At 35.4% G+C, this 23,690-nt stretch overlaps 1 protein-coding gene across 6 annotated transcripts in view; it reads right to left on the bottom strand.

The window, feature by feature from the left end:
* Positions 1–23,690, bottom strand: part of Fto (fat mass and obesity associated) — a 410,887-nt gene that overhangs the window by 280,897 nt on the left and 106,300 nt on the right. For all 6 annotated transcript variants that reach the window (XM_013516227.1, XM_013516224.1, XM_013516226.1 and 3 more), the window contains exon 2: positions 14,767–14,844. In XM_013516227.1, the coding sequence (XP_013371681.1) occupies positions 14,767–14,844 (78 nt within the window). The remainder of the gene's footprint in view (positions 1–14,766; positions 14,845–23,690) is intronic.

The raw sequence follows: 23,690 nt of genomic DNA, 5'->3' as shown, positions 1-23,690 counted from the left end.
GAAAGAAAGAAAGAAAGAAAGAAAGAAAGAAAGAAAGAAAGGTCAATACATCCTTCTAAAGGGAATAATCAAAGACAAAGACATAACAATCATAAATACATATGCAATAAATATCAGTGCACCCAATATATAAAACAAGTATTAATGGACATAAAAAAATCAAACAAGCACTAATACAATTGTATTGGGTGATCTCAATAGCCCACTGTCACAAAAAGATCAACCAGACAAAAAGTCAACAATGAAATATTAGAACTGAACCAAACTTTAATGAATGGACTTAATAGATGTCTACAGTGTATTCTACCCCACAACATCAGAATAAACATTCTTCTCAGCTGCACATGGGACATTCTCCAAAACAGACCACACACTAGCTGATAGAACACCCTTAAGTAAATGCAAAGAAATGGAAATTAACCCAGGCATATTAACAGACCACAGTGTGATGAAATTGGAAATCAATGGCCAAAGAAACCACAGGAACTTCATAAACACATGGAAATTAAATAGCACTCTGCTGAACAACCAATGGGTCACAGAAGAAATTAGTTTCAAAAATTAAATGATAATGACATTACAACATAACAGAATTTATGGGACAAAATAAAAACAGTTCTAAGAGGGAAATTTATAGCAGTGAATACCCATATCAGGAAAACACAGCAAGCACAAATAAACAACTTAATGGTGAACCTCAAATTTCTAGAAAAAGAAAATCAGGCTAAGCCAAAAGGTCATACAAGTGAGGAAATTATAAAGAGCAGAACAGAAATTAACACACTGAAGACTAAGAAAACAACATAAAGAATCAATGAATCAAACAGGTGGTCCTTTGAAAGATTAAATCAAGTTGACAAACCTTTAGCCAATGTTATCAAAAAGGAAAGAAATGAATCAAATTCAGGCAATTATGAATGAAAAGGGTGAAATCAAAATGGACCCTGCAGAAATCCATAGATCATCTATACTTACTTTGAAAGCTTGTATTCTAATAAGATGGAAAATGCAGAAGAAATGGACAAATTCCTAGATACTTAAGAATTACCAAAGCTGAATCAAGAAAATATAAAAATCCTAAATAAATCAGTATAAATCAATGAAATTAAAGATGTAATTAAACCCCTACCAAAAAAGAGCAGCCCAGGACCTGACAGATACACTGGTGAATTCAACAAGAAATTTAGAGAAGATGTAATACCACAACTTCTCAAATTCTTTAATAAAACTGAAAGGGAAGAAATACCCTTAAATTCATGCCTGGAAGCAAGTATTACCCTGATACCAATACAGGAAAAAGATCCAACTACCAAAGATAATTACAGAGCAATCTCCCTAATGAACATAGCTGTAAAAATCCTCAACAAGATACTGGTAAACAGAATGCAGCAAATCATCAAGAAGATTACACATCATGACGAAGTAGAATTCATCCCAGGAATGCAAGGATGTCTTAACACAGGCAAATTAGTAAGTGTAATACACCATATCAACCGAGCAAAGGACAAAAATCATATGATCATCCCTTAGATGCAGAAAAAGCATTTGACAAAGTCCAGCACCCATTCATGATGAAAACTCTACAGAAAATTGGAATAGATGATATTTATCTTGATCTGATAAAAGCCATCCATGACAAACCAACAGACAACATTATACTAAATGGAAAAGAACTAAAAGCTTTCACTCTAAAATCAGGAATAAGACAAGGATGTTCACTGTCTCTACACTTATTCAACATAGTCCTGGAAACTTTAACCAGAGCAATTAGACAAGAGAAACAAATAAGAGGAACAATGATAGTAAAGAAAGAAGTCAACATTTCATTATTTGTGGATGGTACTCTACACAGAAGATCCCACCAACTCCACTAAAAAACTGCCAGATTCAATAGCATAGTCAGCTACAAAGTCAGCATTCAAAAATCAACAGCCTTTCTGTACAAGAATAACAAACTCACTGTGAGAGAAATTAGGGAAACAACACCTTTCACAATAGCATCAAAAAAAAAAATGAAACACCTAGGAATCAATCTAATGAAAGAAGTAAAAGATCTCTACACTAAAAACTACAGTACTCTGAAGAAGGAGATTAAAAAGGATAACAGAAAATGTGAAGATATCCCTTGACATTGGATAAGAAGAACTAATATAGTGAAAATGACCATGCTGCCAAAACTATTATACAGATTTAATGCAATTCTGATAAAAATTTCAACAATATGGCTCACAGAATTAGACAAAACAACCCTAAAATTTATTTAGAACCAGAAGAGAACTAGAATAGCAAAGGCAATTCTCGACAACAAAAGCAAGGCAAGGGCTTCACAATTCCTGACTTGAAATTATACTATAAAGCTACTGTGATAAAAACAGCATGGTACTGGCAAAACAAAACAAAAGACCCAAAGATCAATGGAACAGATTAGAAGATGCAGAAACAATACAGACATACTCAGCCACCTCATCTTTGACAAAGGTGCCAAACACATTCACTGGAAGAAAGATAGCCTCTTTAGTAAATAGTAAAAAACTGGCTCTTCACATGCTAAAGATTAAAATTGAACCCACATCTTTCACCATGCATTAAACTAAATTCAAAATAGATCAAAGATCTAAATATTAAAACAGAAACATAAAATCTGCTAGAAGATAGAATAGGTAAAGCTCTTGAAGACACTGGTGTAGGCAAAGACTTTATGAATAACACCACAATCACACAGGAACTATCACAAAGAATCAACAACTGGTATCTCATTTTATTAAAAACCTTTTGCACAGCAAGAAAAACCACCAACAGAGGGAAGAGACAACCCACAATGTGGGAAAGATGTTTGTCAGTGGCTCCTTAGACAAATGATTACTATCAAGAACATATAAAGAACTTAAAAAAATCAGACCTCCCAAATTTAAAGACCTAATCCAAAAATGGGCATCTGACATGAATATACATGTCTCATAGGAAGAAATACAAACAGCAAATAAATATATCAAAAAATATTCAGCATCTCTGGTCATTTGAGAGATGCAAATTAAAACAACACTGAGATTCCATCTCACCCTGCAAAGAATGGCTATCATCAAGAAATCAACCAATAACAAATGCTGGAGGGGCTGTGAGGAAAAAGGAACCCTTCTCCACTGTTGGTGGGACTGCAGACTGGTGCAACCACTGTAGAGATCAGTGTGGAGAGTTCTCAAAAACTAGGATTGGAGGTCTCATTTGACACAACTATTCCCCTTCTGAGTATTTTCCCAGAAGAATTAAAAACATTGTACCACAGCGATATATGTAATTACAAATGCAGCACAATTTGTAATAGATCATGGAAACAACCCAAATGCCCATCAACTAAAGAATGGATAAAAAGATGTTCTTATACAATGGAGTACTCCTCAGTCATAAAGAAAGGTGAACTAGACACTTTATAGGTAAATGGATGCCACTTGAAACCATACTCCTAAGTGAAATAAACCAGATGCACATGTGTCAACATTGTATTGTCTCCTAAGTGAAATAAACCAGATGCACATGTGTCAACATTGTATTGTCTCCCTAGTGTGAGAAGCTAGCGCTGGGGATTTAGCTCAGCAGCACAGCGCCTGCCTGGCAAGTGCAAGGTCATGAGTTCAATTCCCAGTATCGGAGAAAAAAAGCTAGTGTGAAAAGCTGAAAGAGTAAGTAAGATCCAAAATGTACAGTAGATACTGTAAAATGGAAAGAAACTATTCAAAAGGAAAGAGAAACTTGGATTGAGGAAAGGAGAAAAGAAGGGAAAAGCAAAAATATATACAGATTTTATTTTTATATATATATATATATATATATATATATATATACACACACACACACACACATATACATACAAGATAGTTAAGATCGTTATACCACTAATTTCTCTTGTTCATGAAAAGAAAGGTTTGTGCTAATATTCTTTGGACAATTAAATGCATATATCTTGTTCTCTGAGTAACTAATTTAAAGATAACAATGTGCAATGTATTAAGCATTGTTACCCTCCTATTATCTTGTTTTGAAATTTTGTCTCTTTTTTCTTTAAAATAAAACTTTTAAAAAACTGCAATATGGCATTTTCTTCCTTTGAAGAGAAGAAGTAACTTTGAAGAAAAATTATACATTAAGTAACTCAGTATTAGTTCTTTCTTTCAGACAAGTTTACTTTCCAGTTTAGACAGGTACATGCAGAATGTCAGATATCACACAATAATCTGTAACAGCTGTTGGCAGATTTTCAAATATCTCAGGTATTTTTCTTTTATTTAATCACATTAAAGTTTTCCAGAGAGTATGCAGTCATGAAATTATATTAATAGTTGTCTGGTCATATGCCATATTTCTTGAGATCTACAAATGATTCTATGGCAGAAATGATTATATAGTTTAGTAAATAATTGGAAAAGCATGTTAGATATAAAGTGTTAACATGGCAAGCCCTTATCAAAGGCTGAAAGAGGTGGAATGCTAGGCTCTCTGGAGATTTAGTCTACTTCTCTTCCTACTCTTTTAAAACATTATACAAAAATTCTGTTTCCCTCTCATACAGGGGATACTTCTGAAAGACATTCATCATACAAGAGAAGTCGGACATGATGCTAAAGGAGTAAGGTACTTATTTAAATGAAGCCAGGTGGAACTCCACCTTTGGTAAATTGAAATAAAATTTACAAACTCTGACTGACTTGGGAAATGCCCTTCACTTAAAAGTGTTATATTACTCTGATTTCAATGGAGTATATTTCTAACCTGGCTATTAATAACAATTTATATTTTGCACTCTTATAAAACCAACTTGTACACTATCAGTCATAATATTTTATATATATTTTTGATGTAAAATGATTGCAATTTGACAGTCACCCCAAGACTAAAAGGCTAACTAACCACGGGCTGGGAAGATAGTTCAGCAGCACAACACCTGCTGGCAAATGCAACATCGTGAGTTCAATTCCCAGTACAAACAAATAAATAAAATAAAAATAAAAGGCTAACCACTTACTTGCTATAACCTCTACTTGTCAGATGACAGGCAGCCCAGAGGAGGCACACTTCTTAAGTCACTGCTAAAGCTAGCAGTGGCAACCATGCTCAAATAACAACTTGCCAGATGGTTGCTCATTCACTCATTAATTCACTAGTATGAGTATATAGCTATGAGAATAGGGAATAATTTAGGGAAAAAATATGAAAAATCCTCATTTATTTAATATATATCTATCAAGCACATACTATTTGCAAGGAATTAAGTGCCAGGAATACAGAAAATGTCTAGCTACTCTCCAAGAACTCCTATTCTGCTAAGAAGAGCCTGACATAAACAAGTCAGTAAAATACATAGTATTGTAGATGGTAATAAGTACTATGGAGAACAAACTAAAGCCAAATAAGTAAAACAGGGATTTCTGGGGTGAGTACTGTATTGCATTTTGCATAGGGTGCTCCAGGAAGGCCTCTGATAAGGCAACATGGGTCACAGGAATATAAGGAGGAGGATACAAATCCTGAAGGAGAGTTCTAGACAAAGGGAACATTCCGTGCAAAGGCCTTGAGATCTACAAATGATTTTATGGCAGAAATGATTATATAGTTTAGTGAATAATTGGAAAAGCATGTTAGATATAAAGTGTTAGAGTAGGAATGTGTTTGGCTTATTCTACGAAGAGTAAGAATGCCAGAATGGGAAGAGTACAGGGGGGACAGTAGGAGCGAGGAGCAGTGGGAAAGCAGAGGAAGGAAGCAGTAGGAACCAGAGCATAGAGTGCTTTGTAGGGGAATGCTGAGTCCTAGGCATTAGGCTTTTACTCTGAGTAAGACTGGAAGCTATTTATAGAAGGGATGAGAGCAAGAAAGTGTTTATGAGCTATATTTTTAAAAGATCACTCTAGATGTTATGTTAAAATAGACTAGATGGAGGGAAGGAGAGGTTAGGAGGTATCTGCAACAGAGATCATCATAGTTGGAGCCACAGAATAAGCAGAAGAGGTGATTAGAAGTGGTCAGATTTGTAATATATTTTGAAAGTAGTCAGATTTTTAATGTATTTTAGAACAAGTGAGATTTCCTGGTACATTTGTGGAATGTGTAGTATTTAAGTAACATCCTTAGAGTGAGCAGATGCAGAGGGAAAAAAAATAGTAGAGGAGGGTGGTAGTGGGCACGAAGATATAAAGGGCTACAGGGGACAATGAGTCAAAATAGAGAGATACCCTCTAACAAGACGATGAGGTTGGATGCCATCTGAGGCAATGGATAGGCAGACATTAGGCCAGGAAAGTATTTGCAGTCATATTGTCAATGTCTTACAGGACAGACATGCCAGGGAGTTTGAACTTCACCTTGGAAAACGGAGACACTCAGCAAAATTTATAAAGCAAAGAGGTGTGTTTCACATATATTTATAGGAGCAGAATTCCGATGGCATTCAGAGGGCATAAGAAACACCAATTAGGGAAATTAAAACTAAGTGGAGGGTAAATGTGGGCCTAACCTACGATGGAGCCAGTAAGACAGGAAAAGAAACATTCTGAAAGATTCTGAAGAAATAAAGTTATCACAACCAGTGACTGACAGGGTAAAGGAGCGGACAGAAGGTGAAGATAACAAGGTCTGTAACCTGAAGAATGGGCTGAGGAGGAACCCAGTAGAGAAGAGAATGAGAGGCAGGCATCAGGTGACGTGCATTCTTCACTAAAATGTAAGTCACATCCTGTCATACCTGTGCTCTCATCCCTCTCGTGGCTCATCTCACTTGGGAAAAACACTCAACATTTTTGCAACAAACTGCAAGTTCCAGCATAACCAGACTTCTGGCTGTCTGCTCCCATCTCCTACTCTTCCCCTCTCTCTCTCACTTACCTCTAGATATGAGGTAGGTCAGCCACAGGGCTTTTCATTTCAAACATATTTGTGAGGCTTTGCTGTTCAAGAACTGTTAAGGTTTGTATCTAGATGTCCCCCCAAAGCCTCATGCAGTCACAGGGCTTTTTCAGAGGTGGCTGAATCTAGAGTGTGTGATGTTGGGATTAAGGGTGTGTCATTAGTAGGTCAGTCCAATGACTGGCTTTGTATAGTTCTGGCTCAGGATTAAAGGTGTGAGTGCTACACAGACCCTAGGATGGGTAGCCTGCATGCAATATAAGGGACAGAAAGATCTTGTTCCCTGCCTTGTTGCTTTTGCTGTCTTCCAACCCATGAACCTTCTGCCATGTGCCACATGCTCAATCCTGATCCTGATACCTCCTGCTTAAATTTCTTGCACAGAATTTTAAAGTTCTCTATGCCTCTGCTCATCTCTAGTAACATCTGCCTCAGAGGGCTATGATATTATTTAAATAAACTAATTCACTTAGAACAGTGCCATAAAACATAGCCAGTAGAAAGTGCACAGTAAATGAAAGCAAGGGGAATTACTGAGCAGAAATGCGTTTTCTCTAGGTAAGGGACAGCACATTAATATTGCAGCCACCACACCTCATCTCCTGAGCTCCATGGCAAGCTAAAGGACAGAGTTCTCTGCTTTTCTGCATCAACTTGTTGTTGTTGTTTTCCTTTTCCTTTCCTTTCCTTCATGGTCTTATCAAAAGAAACTGAAGAACTTCCCTGCAGGTACTCTAAATGGGAGCATGGCATAGTATAGGGGAAGGGTCCAGTACAGTAGAAAGTGCATGGGATTTGAGAGTCAAAAAAATCTGAACTTGTTTTTTCAATTTCCATTTTTGATTCATACATGTTTGCAGTACGTAATGATTACATTTCTTATGGAGAGCCGGTACACATATCTAACGCATCTCAGTTCTTTTTTCATCCATCTCTTCTTCCCTCCTTCCCTGCATGCTCCATCTTTTGGTCTGCTTTCTTTTTACAAAAGATCTCTATTCCTATTGTTTATTGTTGTTTTTTATTTATATTTAAGGTTTTTCATGTCAGAGAAACTGATATTTAAGACTCTGTGATGTATTTCGTTTAACATTACGGTTGCAGGGTCCACTTATTTTCTATAAATGACTCGAGTTTATTTTTCTTTACAGCAGAATAGTACTCTATTGTGTATAAATGCCACATTTGCTTTATATATTCATCTGTTTATGGACATATAGGACACTTCCAAGATTTAGCTGTTAAGTGTTGTACTGTCACATGTCTTTAACTCTTTTGGAAGGTGAGTAGCTGGGTCAAATGGAATTTCTAGTTTTAGTTTTTTGAAGAATCTATATGAGAGTACTAGTTTCCACTCCCATCAACAGTGTAGAAGGGTTCCTTTCCCCCTACAACCTGGCTATTATTTGTCAGTATTTGACTTCTTGGTGATAATCATTCTTTCTGGAATAAGATGGTATCTCAGTGCTGTTTTAATTTGCATTTCTCTAATGGTTGTCAATGTTAAACATTTTTTCATTATTTACTGGCAATTTGTACCTCTTTTGCAAAGTACTACTCATTTCAATGGCTCATTTTATTACTGGGGGTTTATTTGGGGGTGTCTAAATTGTTTTAGTTTATTAAAAATATTCAAGATACTAGTCCTCTGTCCAAGGCATAGCTGGCAAAGAATTTCTGCCATTCTGTAAGTTGTCTCTCCACTCTTTTGGTTGTTTCCTTTGCCACGCAGAAGTTTTTTTCAGTTGAAATGATGCTAATTGTTGATTCTTGGTGATAGTTCTTGTTCAACTGGGGTTCTATTCAGAAAGTCCTTGCCTACATCTATGTCTTCAAGAGTTTAATCTATTTTATCTTCCAGCAGCTTAAATGTTTCTGTTCTAACATTTACATCTTTGATGCATTTGATTTTAGTTTAGTTTAGTTTAGTTTAGTTTAGTTTAGAGGTCCTGTTAGAGGACCTTTATTTATTTGATGCATTTTATTTTTATACTTTAAACCCTATATATGTTATGTCTCCCACAGTTATATACTTTAATAAAATACTATATATAGTACTGTAATAATTTAATTTAATAAAAACACTGTGCAGTACTTCAATCTTCCCCAAAAGTGTCTTAAACTACTTAAATTCATTGGCTCTTAAATTCATTGCCAGAATTTGGAGATTGCCAGAATGGCTGGAGATACGGGTCTATTGGTGGTGGTGAACCAAAAGACTTCCCATCACTGATCTAGACTCACCTCTGCATTTAGATAGCCAGTTGTCCAAGCACCATTAAGTAAACAGTCTATCTTTCCTCTACAGTAGATCTTTGGACCATTTGTCCCAGATCAGATAGCCTGCCTGGGGCTGTTTCTGTACCCTCTGTTCTGTTACAGTTATCCACATATCTGTTTTTGTGCCAATACCATGCTGTTTTGCATCACTATGGCTTTGTAATATAAGTTTGAGTTCAAGATTGGGACATTTCCCACTTTGTTCTTTTTACCCAGGATCAGTCTTCCTATTTATATGTGGTTCCATATAAATTTTAGGATTGTTTGCTCCAGTTCTCTAAAGAATGCTATTAGTATTTTATCTGGATTGTGTTAAATCTATACTCCATTAAATTTTGGAAGGATGGCCATTTTAACTATATTGGTTCTGCCTATCAAGGAACAGAGGATATCGTTCATTTTCTGATGTCTTCTATTTCTTTTTTCAGTGTAGTATGTGTTTTATTATAGAGGTCTTTATTCCCTAGTTAGGTTAATTCTTAAGTACTTCATTTTTTGGTGCTATTGTAAATGTCACTTTTTACCTAATTTGTTTCTCAGTGGGTTCATCTTGAGTGTACAGGCATGTTATTGATTTTGTGTGTAGATTTTTGTGTTCTGCCACAGTTGTCCCCTGATTGATGAGGATTACGTTGTTAGAGGACCTGAGAATTATGAAAAACCACCAATTTCAGATATGGTCAAAAAATGCCATAAATGCCTATTTTTATAGTTTAAACCCTATATATGTTATGTCTCCCACAGTTATATAATTTAATAAAATACTGTATACAATACTGTAATAACTTAATAAAAACACTGTGCAGTACTTCAATCTTCGCTGAAAGTATCTTAAACTACTTAAATTCGTTGGCCCTTAAATTCATTGCCAGAAGGCTTAGAAGGTGCAGGGTGTTTTGGCAGCATCTCAGGATCTTAGGGCTTTAAAAAGAACAAAATCAAAAACGTTGAAGACAGCTACATATAGTACAACAAGCTATCTTAATGCAAGAATGGTGGCACATCTACCAGAGATGGGTTAAAGGGCAAGGGCCAATCAGCAACAAGGAGAACTGAATAACATTCTTAGATTGGCTACTTGTAAACCTCCCAACAAAAAAAAAAAAAATTACAGAGGATAGTCACAGTTTCCAGGAAATTGTGGGGGTTTCCTGAACAATTCTTTCTTAGGTTCTAAGGAAAACTCCACGAAAGACTGAGGCCACAAACTCTAAACCATAACTTTGCAGGGCATACTGTATACCGTTTAGTTTCCACACATATGCATAATTTCTGTATTTTCTTTTGTCATTGATTTCTACTTTCATTGTGCAATGATTTGATAATATGCATTGCATACCTGGTTTTTTTGGTTCTCATTGCATAGAATTTTGTTTTCCACCCTTTGATTTTTGGTCTATGAGTTTCTTTTTGGAGTACACATGTTTCTTGTATACAGCATATCAACGGATTTTTTTCTTGATCCATTTTGCTATTCTGTTTGTTGATTGGGGAACTGAGCCCATTCATGATGAGAATTATTACTGAGAGGCACTGACTTATTCCTGCTATTACCTTATTTTTCTATTGTTGATTTCCTATCTTCCTTCTACTTAGCTGCTCACTCTACCTGGTGTATTCATTCTATTAGACCTTTCATTCTTAGCTTCAATGTCCCTTTCTAGGATATCCTTCAGAATTTTGGAGTGCTGGCTTGGTGATCATGAATTTCTGTAGACGGTCTTCATCAAGAAAATATCTTATTTCTCCATCAGTTTTAAAAGTTTTCAGGATATATCAGCCTGGACTAGAAATTATTTTCTTTTGGAGATGGGAACACTTCACACCAAGCCCTTCCTGCCTTGAAGGGCTGCTATAATTCTGATCGGCTTACTTTTATAAGTGAATCATTGCTTTTTTCTAACTACTTCTAAGATTCTGTTCTTGTGTTGACTTCTGGGATTTCAACTATCATGTGATGTGAAGATGTTATTTGCTGATGGTGGCTATTTGGAGGTCTATGTGCCTCACTTACTGTATGTTAAATTTGGTGTCCCTGACTTAGAAAATTTTCTGCTGCTAGTTCAGTAAACAGGTGTTTTATGCCACTTGAAACATCTACTAATTTTTCAATAATAATCCAATTAATCTCAGATTAGTCTTCTTTGCACTATGTAGGAGCTGCTGGATCTATTTTTCATGTTCTCTTGTTTCTATGGTTTCTCTCATTAACTGGTCACTAACAATAGCACTGTCTTCTCATTCTGATACTCTGTCCTCACACTGGTCACTTCTGATACCCATATGTTTGACAGAACTTTTAATCTCCTGAATTTATATTTTGAACCATTTTATAGATTTCTACTACTTTTCTATGCTGGTCATTCGTGTTTTGCATTGCTTTATTTAGCTCTGCTACCTTTTTATTAGGGTCTTTTTTAGACTCACTGATCCTTTTATTGGACTCAGTAGTTTATCACTTATATCTTCTATGAGCTAGTCAAATGCCTTATTGATCTATTTTGATTGTCTCCCTTGATATCATTTCAAATACCTGGGGTGTATAGCTTTAGCTTTCTTCCTCTTCAGTGTCCCATAGACCAGTTTTCGAAGGCATTTTGTTGATTTAGCTTCTCATATTTCTATTTTTGTTTGTTTTTGTGTTGAGGCTTATGAATTGATTGTAGTGAAAAGTTTTATTTCTAATATACGGAACTCTTTAATTAATGTCTACTTTTCAGTGGTATCCTCTGGTTATGGCTAACTATTGGCCCTTGCCTTTGTCACAGGGTCCAACCATCTCTATTTGCTTGAGATAGGAGGATGTATTGTATTTGGCCCAGTATCCAGTCCTCTAGGAATAGACCACAATGCTGTTAATGACCCCAAGATAATCCAGACATTAGCCTCCCAGGAAAACTAATTAATAGCAATACCTATGTTACTTTTACTACAGCAATAAAATCAGCATCAATTATAAAGCCAAATACAAACTAAGTATGACAAATACTAAGGACTCATAATGTTCTACCCTTAAGCATAGAAAAGAGATCTAATAATTATAGTATGAACACTAAAACAAACCAAATATTGACCTACTATTAACCTACAGTGAATAGGCACTAAATGGAACAACACTACCTATACTAACAATAAACCAGTATTCAATAGCAATAGTGTAAAGCTAACTACCTATCTAGAGATTTATAAAGCTTAGTAGATATACTAGTAAAGGTCAAGAGGGTCAGGAAGTACAGAATGAAAAAAAATTGAGAAATTAATCAACAATATGAGAAGAAGACAGAAGAGAGATATGAATGTCCTACTGAGGATAAAAAGAAAGTAATGTTCTCTACTAGAAAACAGGCCCAGTGGGGTAGAGCACACGTGTAATCCCAGCACTTGGGAGGCTGAGGCAGGAGGATCTTTGTGAGTTTGAGGCCAGCCTGGGCTACATAGTGAGCTCAAGGCCAGCCTGAACTGCATAGCAAGACCCTGTCTCAAAAAGACCAAAAAAAAAAACCAGTAGCAGAAGAAAACAAACAAGAAAAAGAAGAAAAAAACCCAGCAAAATACAGGAAATATAATAAAGATAGGAAGGAAAAAAGCCTGAAAGGGGAAAAGAAAAAAGGACAGAAACTAAAAGAGCCCCCTCAAAAGGAGGAAAACCTCAACCCCTAAAAAACCCAAAGAAGAAAATATAGAAGTAATTAAAAAAAAAAAAATCAGATGAAAAAAGGTTAAATCAAAGGAAAAAAAATCCCTGTATGAGTAGCTTCTTTCCAAGATCTTCAGTCTTGGGATCAAGCCAGTCACAATTTTCTCCACCTAGAAGTAGGGCCTGTAAGTTTTTAAGGTACCCTCCCTGCAACAGAGGAACCTCTGTCTATTCACCCTGACTGTAGTTATCCAAGTCAAGGCATGTCCTTTGCTCATGTTGGCAGACAAAAAACCAAATCAGCCCTCTGGTCTCTGCTGGATATAGTCCATGTGGTGGGGGTGCAGGTGGACTGTTGCACTGAACGTTAACAGTCACTGGGTCTGACTCTTCCCTTCTCTCCCTAGGCAATGTCCTTGTCCAGGATGAGGTGAGTTGGTTAGTCTTTGGATGGAGAGTGCTTGCCCGGAGTGGTTGGAGGGACATCTACATACAACCCATAACACTAGATATCATGAGTTGAGTGGCTTTCATCTGCCATGATGTTCCTGCCTTGCTGCCAATCAACCATAAACTGCAACCTCTGAAACTATGAGCTAAAATAAACCTTCCCTCCTTTAAGTTGCAGGCATCATATATTTTATCACAACAATGGAAAGCTGACCAATACAAAGTATGACAACACAAGAATAGACAACTTTCTGGCCAACCAAGGTGTCAAAAAGGTAGAGAAGCAGAGAGATGAGGCTGGAAATAAGCAAGGAGCATCCACTGTGGATGTGAACCAAGGGCCTGACATACTCAGTTATATCCTAGTCAGAAAATACAGTGGCTCGAAGGTCTGAGAGGAGCAGAGAGGAAAACTAGAGTGATCCAAAAAGGGACAGAAGAGTTGAAAGATAGCGAAAATCTAATGCGAATACACATGAGAGACAGTATCTAAAAATGACAAAAAAACTAGAAGTCAAGAGACCAGGATTCTAGATGGGGAAATTCTTTTCCTATCTTCCTTTCTTGTTGCCTCAGGGTCTGCTATATATAAGCAGGTGCTACAGATATGATATGGTCTTGTTCCTCTATGTTAAAAGAATTTATTCTAATAGGAAGAAATAGGTGAATATTTATTATTTTTGCTGACCCAGCATGCCTACTATTTTTTAATTACCTAGCTTCTTCCAAGACCCTAGAAGCTAAAGACCACACATCCACTGAGCCATATGAATGCTTCTATGCTATCAGGTAAGTATCTATGCAGGATGAAGTCACAGAGAAAAAACCCTAACCAAAGAAACTGAAAGAAAAAAAAATAGTGATCCAGTAACAATTTTCGACAGGATGGATGGATTTAGCTATGTACACTCAGATTTCTAAGTGAAGCCACACTTTTTTTTTTTTTGCCACAATGAATTTGATTTGCATTGCTGTCACTTGTAATGGAAGAGTGCTAATGAATTCAAGGACAGACACAAAAGCCTGTAATTGCTATATAATGTAATAAGTGCTATAGTAGAGTTATTTACAAACTATAAGTAACACAGAGGAGAATACAAGTTAATTTAACTTGTAGGTAAGGTAGGTGGGGGAAATTTTCACTAAGGAGACAAGGTTTACCTGAACTCTTAAAAGAATTAGCCACCTAACAAGAGGATAAGGGGATAAAGTTTATACTATGCATTAAAAAAAAATAAGCATGAGCGGAGACAAGAAAGCAGGAAAGGTGATGCAATGTTCGGGGGTGGGGAGAACAGTGCAGTACGCGACAGCACCAGTCAGGTCACACAGAAAGCAGACTGTGAAGGAATTTGTACACTTGGTATGTGACCAGCAGTCACTGGGTGATCAACTCAGACCTACTTGCCTTTCATTTAATCTCACTAAACCAGCAGATTTACAGGTAAAAGAAGGAAAATCAGAACATATCACTACCAAATGACAAAAATACTAAAATGTCTTACCTGCTGATAGAATTCATCATCTTTGGGAGTCAGATAAGGAAGCCAAGTATCTTCAAGCTCCTCAAGAAGCTTCAGTTTCTGTTTTAAAATAATAATAATAACATATGACTGAATATAAAAGGACCCCAAAATAAGATAATGTCTTATTTTTCCAATAAGAGAATACAAAAATGCATGCCAAACTTGAATGTATAAACTTTTAGGGATAGAAATTGGTCAAACACCAATTATGAAATGCATTCATTGAATTGCACATATTTTAACCTACACATTGTATGAAGCTTTAATTTTTATTGTCATTCCCATTTCATGAGACAATATGACCCATTCTTCACATACATCTTTGGTATCAGGGTCTTTTTCACTGGGGTCACTTTTTGAGTCATCCAATAGTTTTCCAGAACAAGTCATCCAATGTACCTCAGATATAGTACTTTTCATCTCTTCTATGGTACTATCACTGGAAATACCAAACTAGGTCACAAGTACCTACTTGCATAATCTCAGGGTATTTGAAATATTTATTCACCCCATAAACATTTATTTTATCATACCCACATACAGTACTGTTTTTTTAAAGTGACCTTTCACCTCTACAGGAATCTCCAAACCTGTGTTTAAGCCTCTTTGCTTCCCTTACTTTCCAGTTTTATGAAGCACACTTGTTAAACAACCATAGCTAGCCCTGCCTGAGACTGTTTCAGAATACTATGTCTTCCTCAAACAGTATTTTCCTGTTCAAACAAAGTGAGAGCGTCCCGTCATATAAGGCACTTTAAAAGGAATCAAATATATTTAAGGTCACTCTCTTCTTCTGAGGAATTCTTTTTAAATGATACCTGACCTTATATTCAAGCATGTATGGAGTCTCTGTGTATGTGTGTGATAGATAGATAAGTAGATAGGTAGATAGATAGATGGATAGATAGATAGATACAGACAAATGTGGATAGATATATACACACTAATTAGTTATAACAAAAACAAAATTGGCAGAAACAACTGGTTTTCAAATGAAAGTACTAAAATGACTGCATTATCAAGGCTATGTTTAGCCAGTAAGGTATCATTCTAAGAACTGCAGCACTGCACACCTTGCTCTGTGCAAGTGCAGCCCCACCTAATGGAGTACAGCTTGGCAAACCCTAACTGCACCTCAGTCTTACTCGCTCCCACAGTCTCTACACAGTACACAACCTGAGTATACAACCTGACAGGACCAGAGTCCTGTCTTCTTCCACCCTGAACTCAGCATAATTAGACTATTCCAGAACAGATCATTTTGGTTCTGTAAAACTCCAACTCTTTCTGGACCTTTTTAATCATAATCCAAAGTAAATTTAAAGAGAAAAGGAATACAAACAAAGCAAACACTTGATCTACATGAAACAAAACAATGAATTCTACTCGTCAATGTAATCCTCACCTATTTATTTAATTAAAGCCCTCTGTTTTGATGGTGGATATTTTCCCACTTATAATGGTAAAAGTGACTGGCCAGTTAACCTCTGAACAGTTTTCTCTTACTAAGGACCTATAATACTAACTTAGCACAAACCACAGTATGGGTAATTCAGTAATTGGTTAATTGGTTTATCTGCTTTCAATATTAACTCTTTTGGCAGCATAAAAAAAACTAAAGATATTTCCATGCATACATTGTACTTGCATATTTATGCATGCCACTACTAATTTAATCAAAAATCTATACTTCAATTTTTATTTTGAGCTCAGAAAAGCCTATATTTTCCTATATACTTTTGACCAGTTCTTAGAAATTTTTATAAACACTCAGTGCTAGAATATTTATAAATGTCACCAAAAAATGTAAGCCTTGAATAATTTAAAACTCTATTTATAAATATCACCTTAAAAGCTCTTCATGAGAGTCCATCAATAAAGCTGATTTGTGTAAAAGGAGGAGCACAAAGGTACAGACTCCCCAAAGAAATTACACTCTCCATCTAAATCAGATTAAACACCAATAGATATGTCCCACAGGTCAACAAGTGTCAATGGTGGCTGAACTCTGTATATAATTAATGTTTCAGCTAAATTATTGTGAAATAATCACTTCTCAGTTCAAATGAGATTAGAGCATCAGACAAGTATAAAACATTGTAACTCAGAAGGATATCAAAAGAAAAAAATTCTGCAAGAATGTTCGCACTGTAGAGCAAAGGGAATAGAAATGGCCTTCCTCCACGAGGAAATTTTAATGCTGTGATCACTATATCTACATGACAAGGGAGAACGGGGATCAGGACACCACTCAACTTAAGACAACACAGATGAAATCTGCTCTGTATATCAGTCACTACTTGCAATTTTACCATTTAACTGACAGGATCAATTACAAATAACAATATTTATGAACTTAAAAAGAAGTTTGGGTCATGTTCACATGGTAAAAGCAATCAGAAATCAATGTTAATTTACATCAGTAATTCACAAACATCAAAATTTCAAATTGTGATTGCTTTATAAAATTAAAAATTGCTTTTAAAAAGCAAAAAGTAAATGTAAGAGTAAATGAAATGGGTCCTGTCATACTTAGCTATCAAAAGTATGAAACAGTACAGCACCTGTGAAGGCAACTCACAATTCCTTTCAAAATTCAAATACTTTTATCTTTTGACCCAGAATCATGCTTCTGAGGATTTATCCTAGGGATATACCTTTAGCATGGTTCAGATGAATGTACAAGGTTACTCACTATGCCATTAATTGTAAAATAAAGCCTAAGAACATAAAAAAACCATTGAGCTGAACATTTTTAAATGGTGAATTTTATGCTATGTGAATCATCTCAATAGAGCACAAAGATTAGAAACAATGAACTGTTCATCCACAGAGAACAGTGAAATAAACTAAGGTACTTTGACACTGTGAAATACATTGCAACAGTAAACAAAAACAGCCCTATTCATAAAAGAAAAGGCTCTGCAGGAGTTAGTGGGAAGTAAAACAGTAAGATACAACATCTGCTTGTATTCACATAAAAAATATAGGATATGCGACAAACTATTAAAGTGCATCTGTTGGAGCTGGGGATTTAGCTCAGCGGCACAACACCTGCCTGGCAAGCACAAGGTCATCAGTTCAATTCCCAGTACCAGAAAAAGCCAAAAAAACAAATAAATAAATAAAGTGCATCTGTTAAAATCAGAGGCAGGAAATCACTAGAAAGGGACAGGAGAGGAACCTCTTCAAAATAATCTATTTAATTTTCAAACAATGTAACCATATGAACTATTCAACATATTATCTATTACTTATTCAAACATTACCTATTAATTCTCAACATGGAATTCAATCCCAAAAGAAGAGCTTGTGACTTTTTTTTCTCTACTTTAAAAAGTACATACACTTTCATCCGTGTACAGTAAATAAAGTCTTTATTTGGGAAACTATCATAGACTAACACACTAAAGAGTGAAGAGAGGAGAAAGCAGCTCTGACAGTTCCTTTGTGTCAAATGCCAACTGGCAAGTAAACACACACAGCATTAAAATGCACTCTGAGCTGAAGGTGGAAGGGCTCACACTTGATTGTCAGGTCTGGCTAACCGCTGCTCTCCAGCCTGATATACGGATAAATCCACACAGCTGGGCCCCGCAGCACACTGCTCTGCCCACACACTTCTTTTCTGTCACACGCGTGTCAAATACATCAAGCTGCTCACAAATGCCACACAGAAAGCCAAAGGGAGTGCAAGGCCTCAGCTCTCCCACCTGGCGGGAGGGGGCTATGGAGACCTTTCATGCGGAGTCCTGCCCACTCATTTCCACAGCTCTAGCCAGTAAATGGGACACGAGACCTTACATAAAATGCACTGCAACTGAAAACCATAAAGGTTCACGAAAAGTCAGATGCCAGAAACTTTACTCTAGACTTAAACCTCTGCTTTCAGTGTGAGACGGTGTATCTGAGCTTCCATATCTTGCCAAACAAGACAGGCTTTGCGAGTCTTTTAGTAATTCCATTAAAAGGTTAAGTGGATTATGACTCACAGTTCCAGGGTATAGCTTACCTACAAATGACACATAATTCTGTCCCACTCCTGTCTCTTCAGCTTCATTACACTATTCTGCTAACAACTCTTACTCTTTCTCCCTTTTTCATTCTCCACATAGTAGTTTTTAAATGCATCATATTGTCAGGTTCAATATAAATTTAATTTAGTTATCTGAGTCCTTTCAAAATACAATCACAGATAGAGGCGAGTGAATGTTCACTGTGAACATAAAAATGTAATCTCGTGAAAGTTTCGAGCCCATGGTAAGACTGACCTAGTCCTTCAGCAGGGCGTAACTGGGTGAGGAAGACACCTCCAAATTAACACCAGAGAGATCAGTAAGAAGTACCTAAGCCTAAGTCAGTTCAGATAAATTTTATATATAATATAATGTGCATTTATTTAAAATTTTACAAATGTTCAAGTTTCTCAACCATTTCAATAAGCTTAGCGTTTCCTGTCCTATTCTCCATAAAAACATGGCATAATCAAACAGAATGTGAAGGCCAGAGTGAACTGCGGAGGACAGAGTCTGTAACTCCTAAGTGTCGTGCCATACCTGAATCAATTTCTTTCAGCATCAGCTTTCTAATCTTTAAAAAATCATGTTTCATGGGATTTGGGGGAAGAAATAAAATTAATTACACGCTAATGTACTTTGAAAAATATGAACTAGGTAAATATTAGGCAAATGGCATTCAAGTGGGGGTTCTGGGTAACAAGGCAAACACTAAGAAGCCGAATTCCAGAGTTCAAAGGCTAGTTCTCCGGTTTAGTTACAAGACGCATTTGTTTCTCATCCATGAGCTGCAAAGGAAGTAACACAGATAAAGATCTAAGAACAGTCTCTGGGCACATAAAAAGCCCTCAAAATTTTGCCACTATTAATTCATGACTATAAATAGTTTTAATTGCTAGCTATAAATTATCTACAATAGAATTTATGTGAAACCCATATAATTATATTTTAAGGCACAGATCAATGTTACTTGACAAATCCAGATACTGTATTAATTGCCTGAATGAACTGCAAGAAAAAGTTATAAACACTCTTCTTACAAGTTTAACTTCTTTACAAGTTTATCATATAATACATATATAGAGCTTCAACTGATTGATTATTATTATCTATAGTGATTATGTAAGTTTAAATGTAACAAAATATTTTAGAAAAGATGACGAAATTAAGGCCCATCCACAGGTAGCAAAAAATTACACTACTGGTCCTGAGGGAATAACAACTTAAATTCTTATCTCTCAAATGCTGTATTGTGCATGGTCATCCCCGTTGGCTATCCCCATCATAATATCCCTATGGCAAAAGAAATTAAATGTCAAATACTGCTTAATTTTTAACTTTAAAAGAATATATAACAAGACATTTTTACAAGTATAATTAAACTCAATCCTATTTTTAAACTTTTAAAATCAAATTTTATAGCCATTGCTCTTAGACACCCTAAAGTCCTGGCTGCTTTGGTAGCTCCACACTGCTTCCAAAGGGGATCTTTTTTATTATTATTTAGCATGTCTCCTTCTATTTCCAGTAATAGGAACATATACTGTAGCAGACCAAGCACCCAGCCAGAATACAAAACCTCATAGTGCGCATTACATGAGGATTTAGAAGGATTTTCCCTCAGTAGTGACACGGCATTAGTCCATGACTACATGATATTCTGTTCTGTTCTTTCCTAACAAGGACGAAAAGTAAGACCTGAAAGGATCATACTGCATCTGAGCAACTTAAATAAATTCCTTACCACAAAGGTTGAGAAGATTTAAGAGAACAAAATCTACGACTCAAATATTAAAATTCATAATCTTTATTATCAAATCAAAAGTATGAGACACAGGTGGTAAGAGAAGAATACAAGGCAAGAAAATATGATGACAAAAATCAAACTGCAACTGGCTGAAAATATGGCACAGATGACAGAATTAGTAGACAAACCCATTAAAACAGTGGTTATGACTACTGTCCATAAATTCATAAAGTTGGAGGAAAATTGGGCATGGTAAGTAAAGAAACAGAGGAAATACAATTAAATCAAGTTTCTAGAGAAGAAAATCACACTGTCTGAGATGAGAGATAACAATGAATAGGATTCAGAGAATCCTATTGGTTATCATAGAGAAAAAGAATAATAAACCCAAAAACATTGTAAGGAAAATTATGCAAATGAAATAGAGAAAAAAAATCAGGAAAAGAAATTAATAAAGCATCACTGAAATGTGGGATGATTTTAATACATGTAACTACAGTCACCAAAGACAGCAGCAATAATAAAAAGAAAAACCACTGGCCAAATATTGTCTAAATTTGATTAAAAGAAATCACTTGTGATTTTTCTAAAATAAATGCCCGCATTTTATTGATTTAGCAAGCTCCTGTTTTATTGGCTCTATGGTATCAGTCTTTGTGCCACAGTCTTTGTATTTCTAAATATAATCAGTTATGCCCAACTAATTATGTTCATGTAAGACTATTCACAAAGTACTAAGTAAGAAAACCATTCAAAATTTTTTTAAAAATCTACTAATCCACAGTCAATGAATCCCAAGCACAAAAAAATAAAACAAAAAGAAATAACACTAAAGTACAAGAACATAAAATTACTTAAAGCCAATGAAAAAGAGAAAACTTTAAAAGGAGACAAGAGAACACAGGAACAAACTGTAAGAATTACACCCAAATATCGCCTGGAAAGAACATTAGACAAAAAAATGGTAGAGAAATGCCATATCTTTGAAAAACAATGATAAAACAAACACTTCAGGCATAAAAAAAGCAGAAAGTGTCCAATACCAAGAAACCTTCACTGTAAGAAATGATAAAGGAAAACTATCAAGCAGAAAGAAAATGATACTAGGTAAAATCAGAATCTATATAAAGAAATGAAGAGTATGAGAAAAAATAACCAGATGGAAAAAAGACTTTACTCTTCACTATTTAAATTTCATAAAAGAAAACTGACTATTGACTACTTAAAGCAAAAGTAATAGCACCTTATGGAGTTTACAATATATCTAGAAGTGAAATGTAACAATCATAGCACAAAGGTCAAAGAGAAAGAGAAGTATATTATAAAATTCTTAAACACGAAATACAATAACCCTACTTCAGGAAAACTCTATTAAGATAAAGTTGTGTGTAGGAATCCTAAAACAACCATAAAATTATGAACAGTTACAAGTAATAAGCCAATAAAGATGATAAAATGTAATCACAAAAAATATTTTAAAGGGTAAAAATCAAGAGAAAAAAGGGAACAAAGAACAGACAGCAAGACAATAGAATTAAATCCAATCATAAAAACAATCATATTAAATGTAAAGGTCTAAACAACTCAACTGAACGTCAAAGACGGTCAGATTGTATTTTTAAAACAGCAATACCTACCCTCACGCTGCCTATAAGAAATAGTTAAATACTTCACAAATACCTAAATAAAACAAAATAGTACACAATAGAGTTAAGTATGTATGGTTAATTGATTTTTGACACAGATTCAACGATAATTCAAGGCAGAAAGATATTCTTCAGCAAATAAAATGAAGATTTAGATATTTATTTTTATTTTTTTAAAACTTTCAATTCAGTCAGGCATGGCGGCACATGCCTGTGGTCCCAGCACTTGGGAGGCTGAGGCAAGAGGAATGCTGGAAGTTGGAGGCCAGCCTGGGTTACATTGTCAGTTCAGAGGCAGCCTGAACTATACAGCAAGACCCTGTCTCAAAAAACCCAAAAAGAAATAAAATAAATAAAACTTTCAATTCATATCTTGTACTATATAAAAAAATTTCAAAATGAATAAACATTAATACAAAACCTTGCTATAAATACAAAACCTAAAACTATGAAACTAGTGAAAGAAAACATGAAATTATTTGAGTCTTTAGGTTAAGAAGGTAACAATTCCTTAGATGTAAAACCAAAAGAACAATCCATAAGAGAAACAAAATGATAAATCAAACTTCATCAAATTTAAGAAATTCTGCTGTCAAACTTAGAAGTCATACACTGTTCTCGTGAAAGTAAATTGGCCCATCCACTTTGGAAAATAATCTCACAGTTTCTGAAAAAGTTAAAGATATATATCTATAATGTGACAGCACATGTCATTATATGAATGCTCACAGTAGATTTATTTATAATTACCAAAACTTGGAAACAACTCAACTGTACATTAACCAGTACATTAAATACATAAATTGTGATATATTGGGGGGGAATAAAATTGTGGTATATCCATATAGTAATTCATTATTGAGCAACAAAAAAGAATGAATTATTGATATATACAACATGATAAATTTCAAAACCATTATGATGAGTGAAAAAAGACACATCAGGGGATGTTTGGTAAAGGAGAATTACCCTGATACTATAACAGTACACGGACATTATACATTAGTCCAAACTTTCAGAATATACAATAACAAGAGCACACCACAACCAAGCCCTATGTAGAATATAGACTGTGGGTGATGACAATGTGTCAGTGTAGGTTCATCACTCACAAGGCAGGCACCCCCTGCTGGAGGATGTTGATAACAGAGGAGACCACACACGCTAGGGGCGCAGTATTTGTGCAGTCTCTGTATAGTACTTTCCTCATAAGACTTTAAAACTGCTCTAAAAAATAATGTCTTTAAACCAACTTTTAAATATAAAAACAGAATATATAGTATGATTCCACCTATGCAAAATTCTAGAAAATATGAACTAATAAAGAATGACAAAGATGAGGAGGTAATATGCTATTTTTGACAACCCTTAGGCTGTAACTACTTATTAGATCCTTCTTGCATATCTCTGTCTTCCTGAGAAACCACTCTGAAGATACCACCACGTATTGCAGCAGCCATTGATATTTTCCTACTAATCTATCCATAACTGTGT

Source organism: Chinchilla lanigera, unplaced genomic scaffold (genome assembly GCF_000276665.1).
Source record: "Chinchilla lanigera isolate Chin_1 unplaced genomic scaffold, ChiLan1.0 scaffold00032, whole genome shotgun sequence".
Classification (NCBI taxonomy): domain Eukaryota; kingdom Metazoa; phylum Chordata; class Mammalia; order Rodentia; family Chinchillidae; genus Chinchilla; species Chinchilla lanigera.
This window is presented reverse-complemented; position numbering and strand designations above follow the sequence as displayed.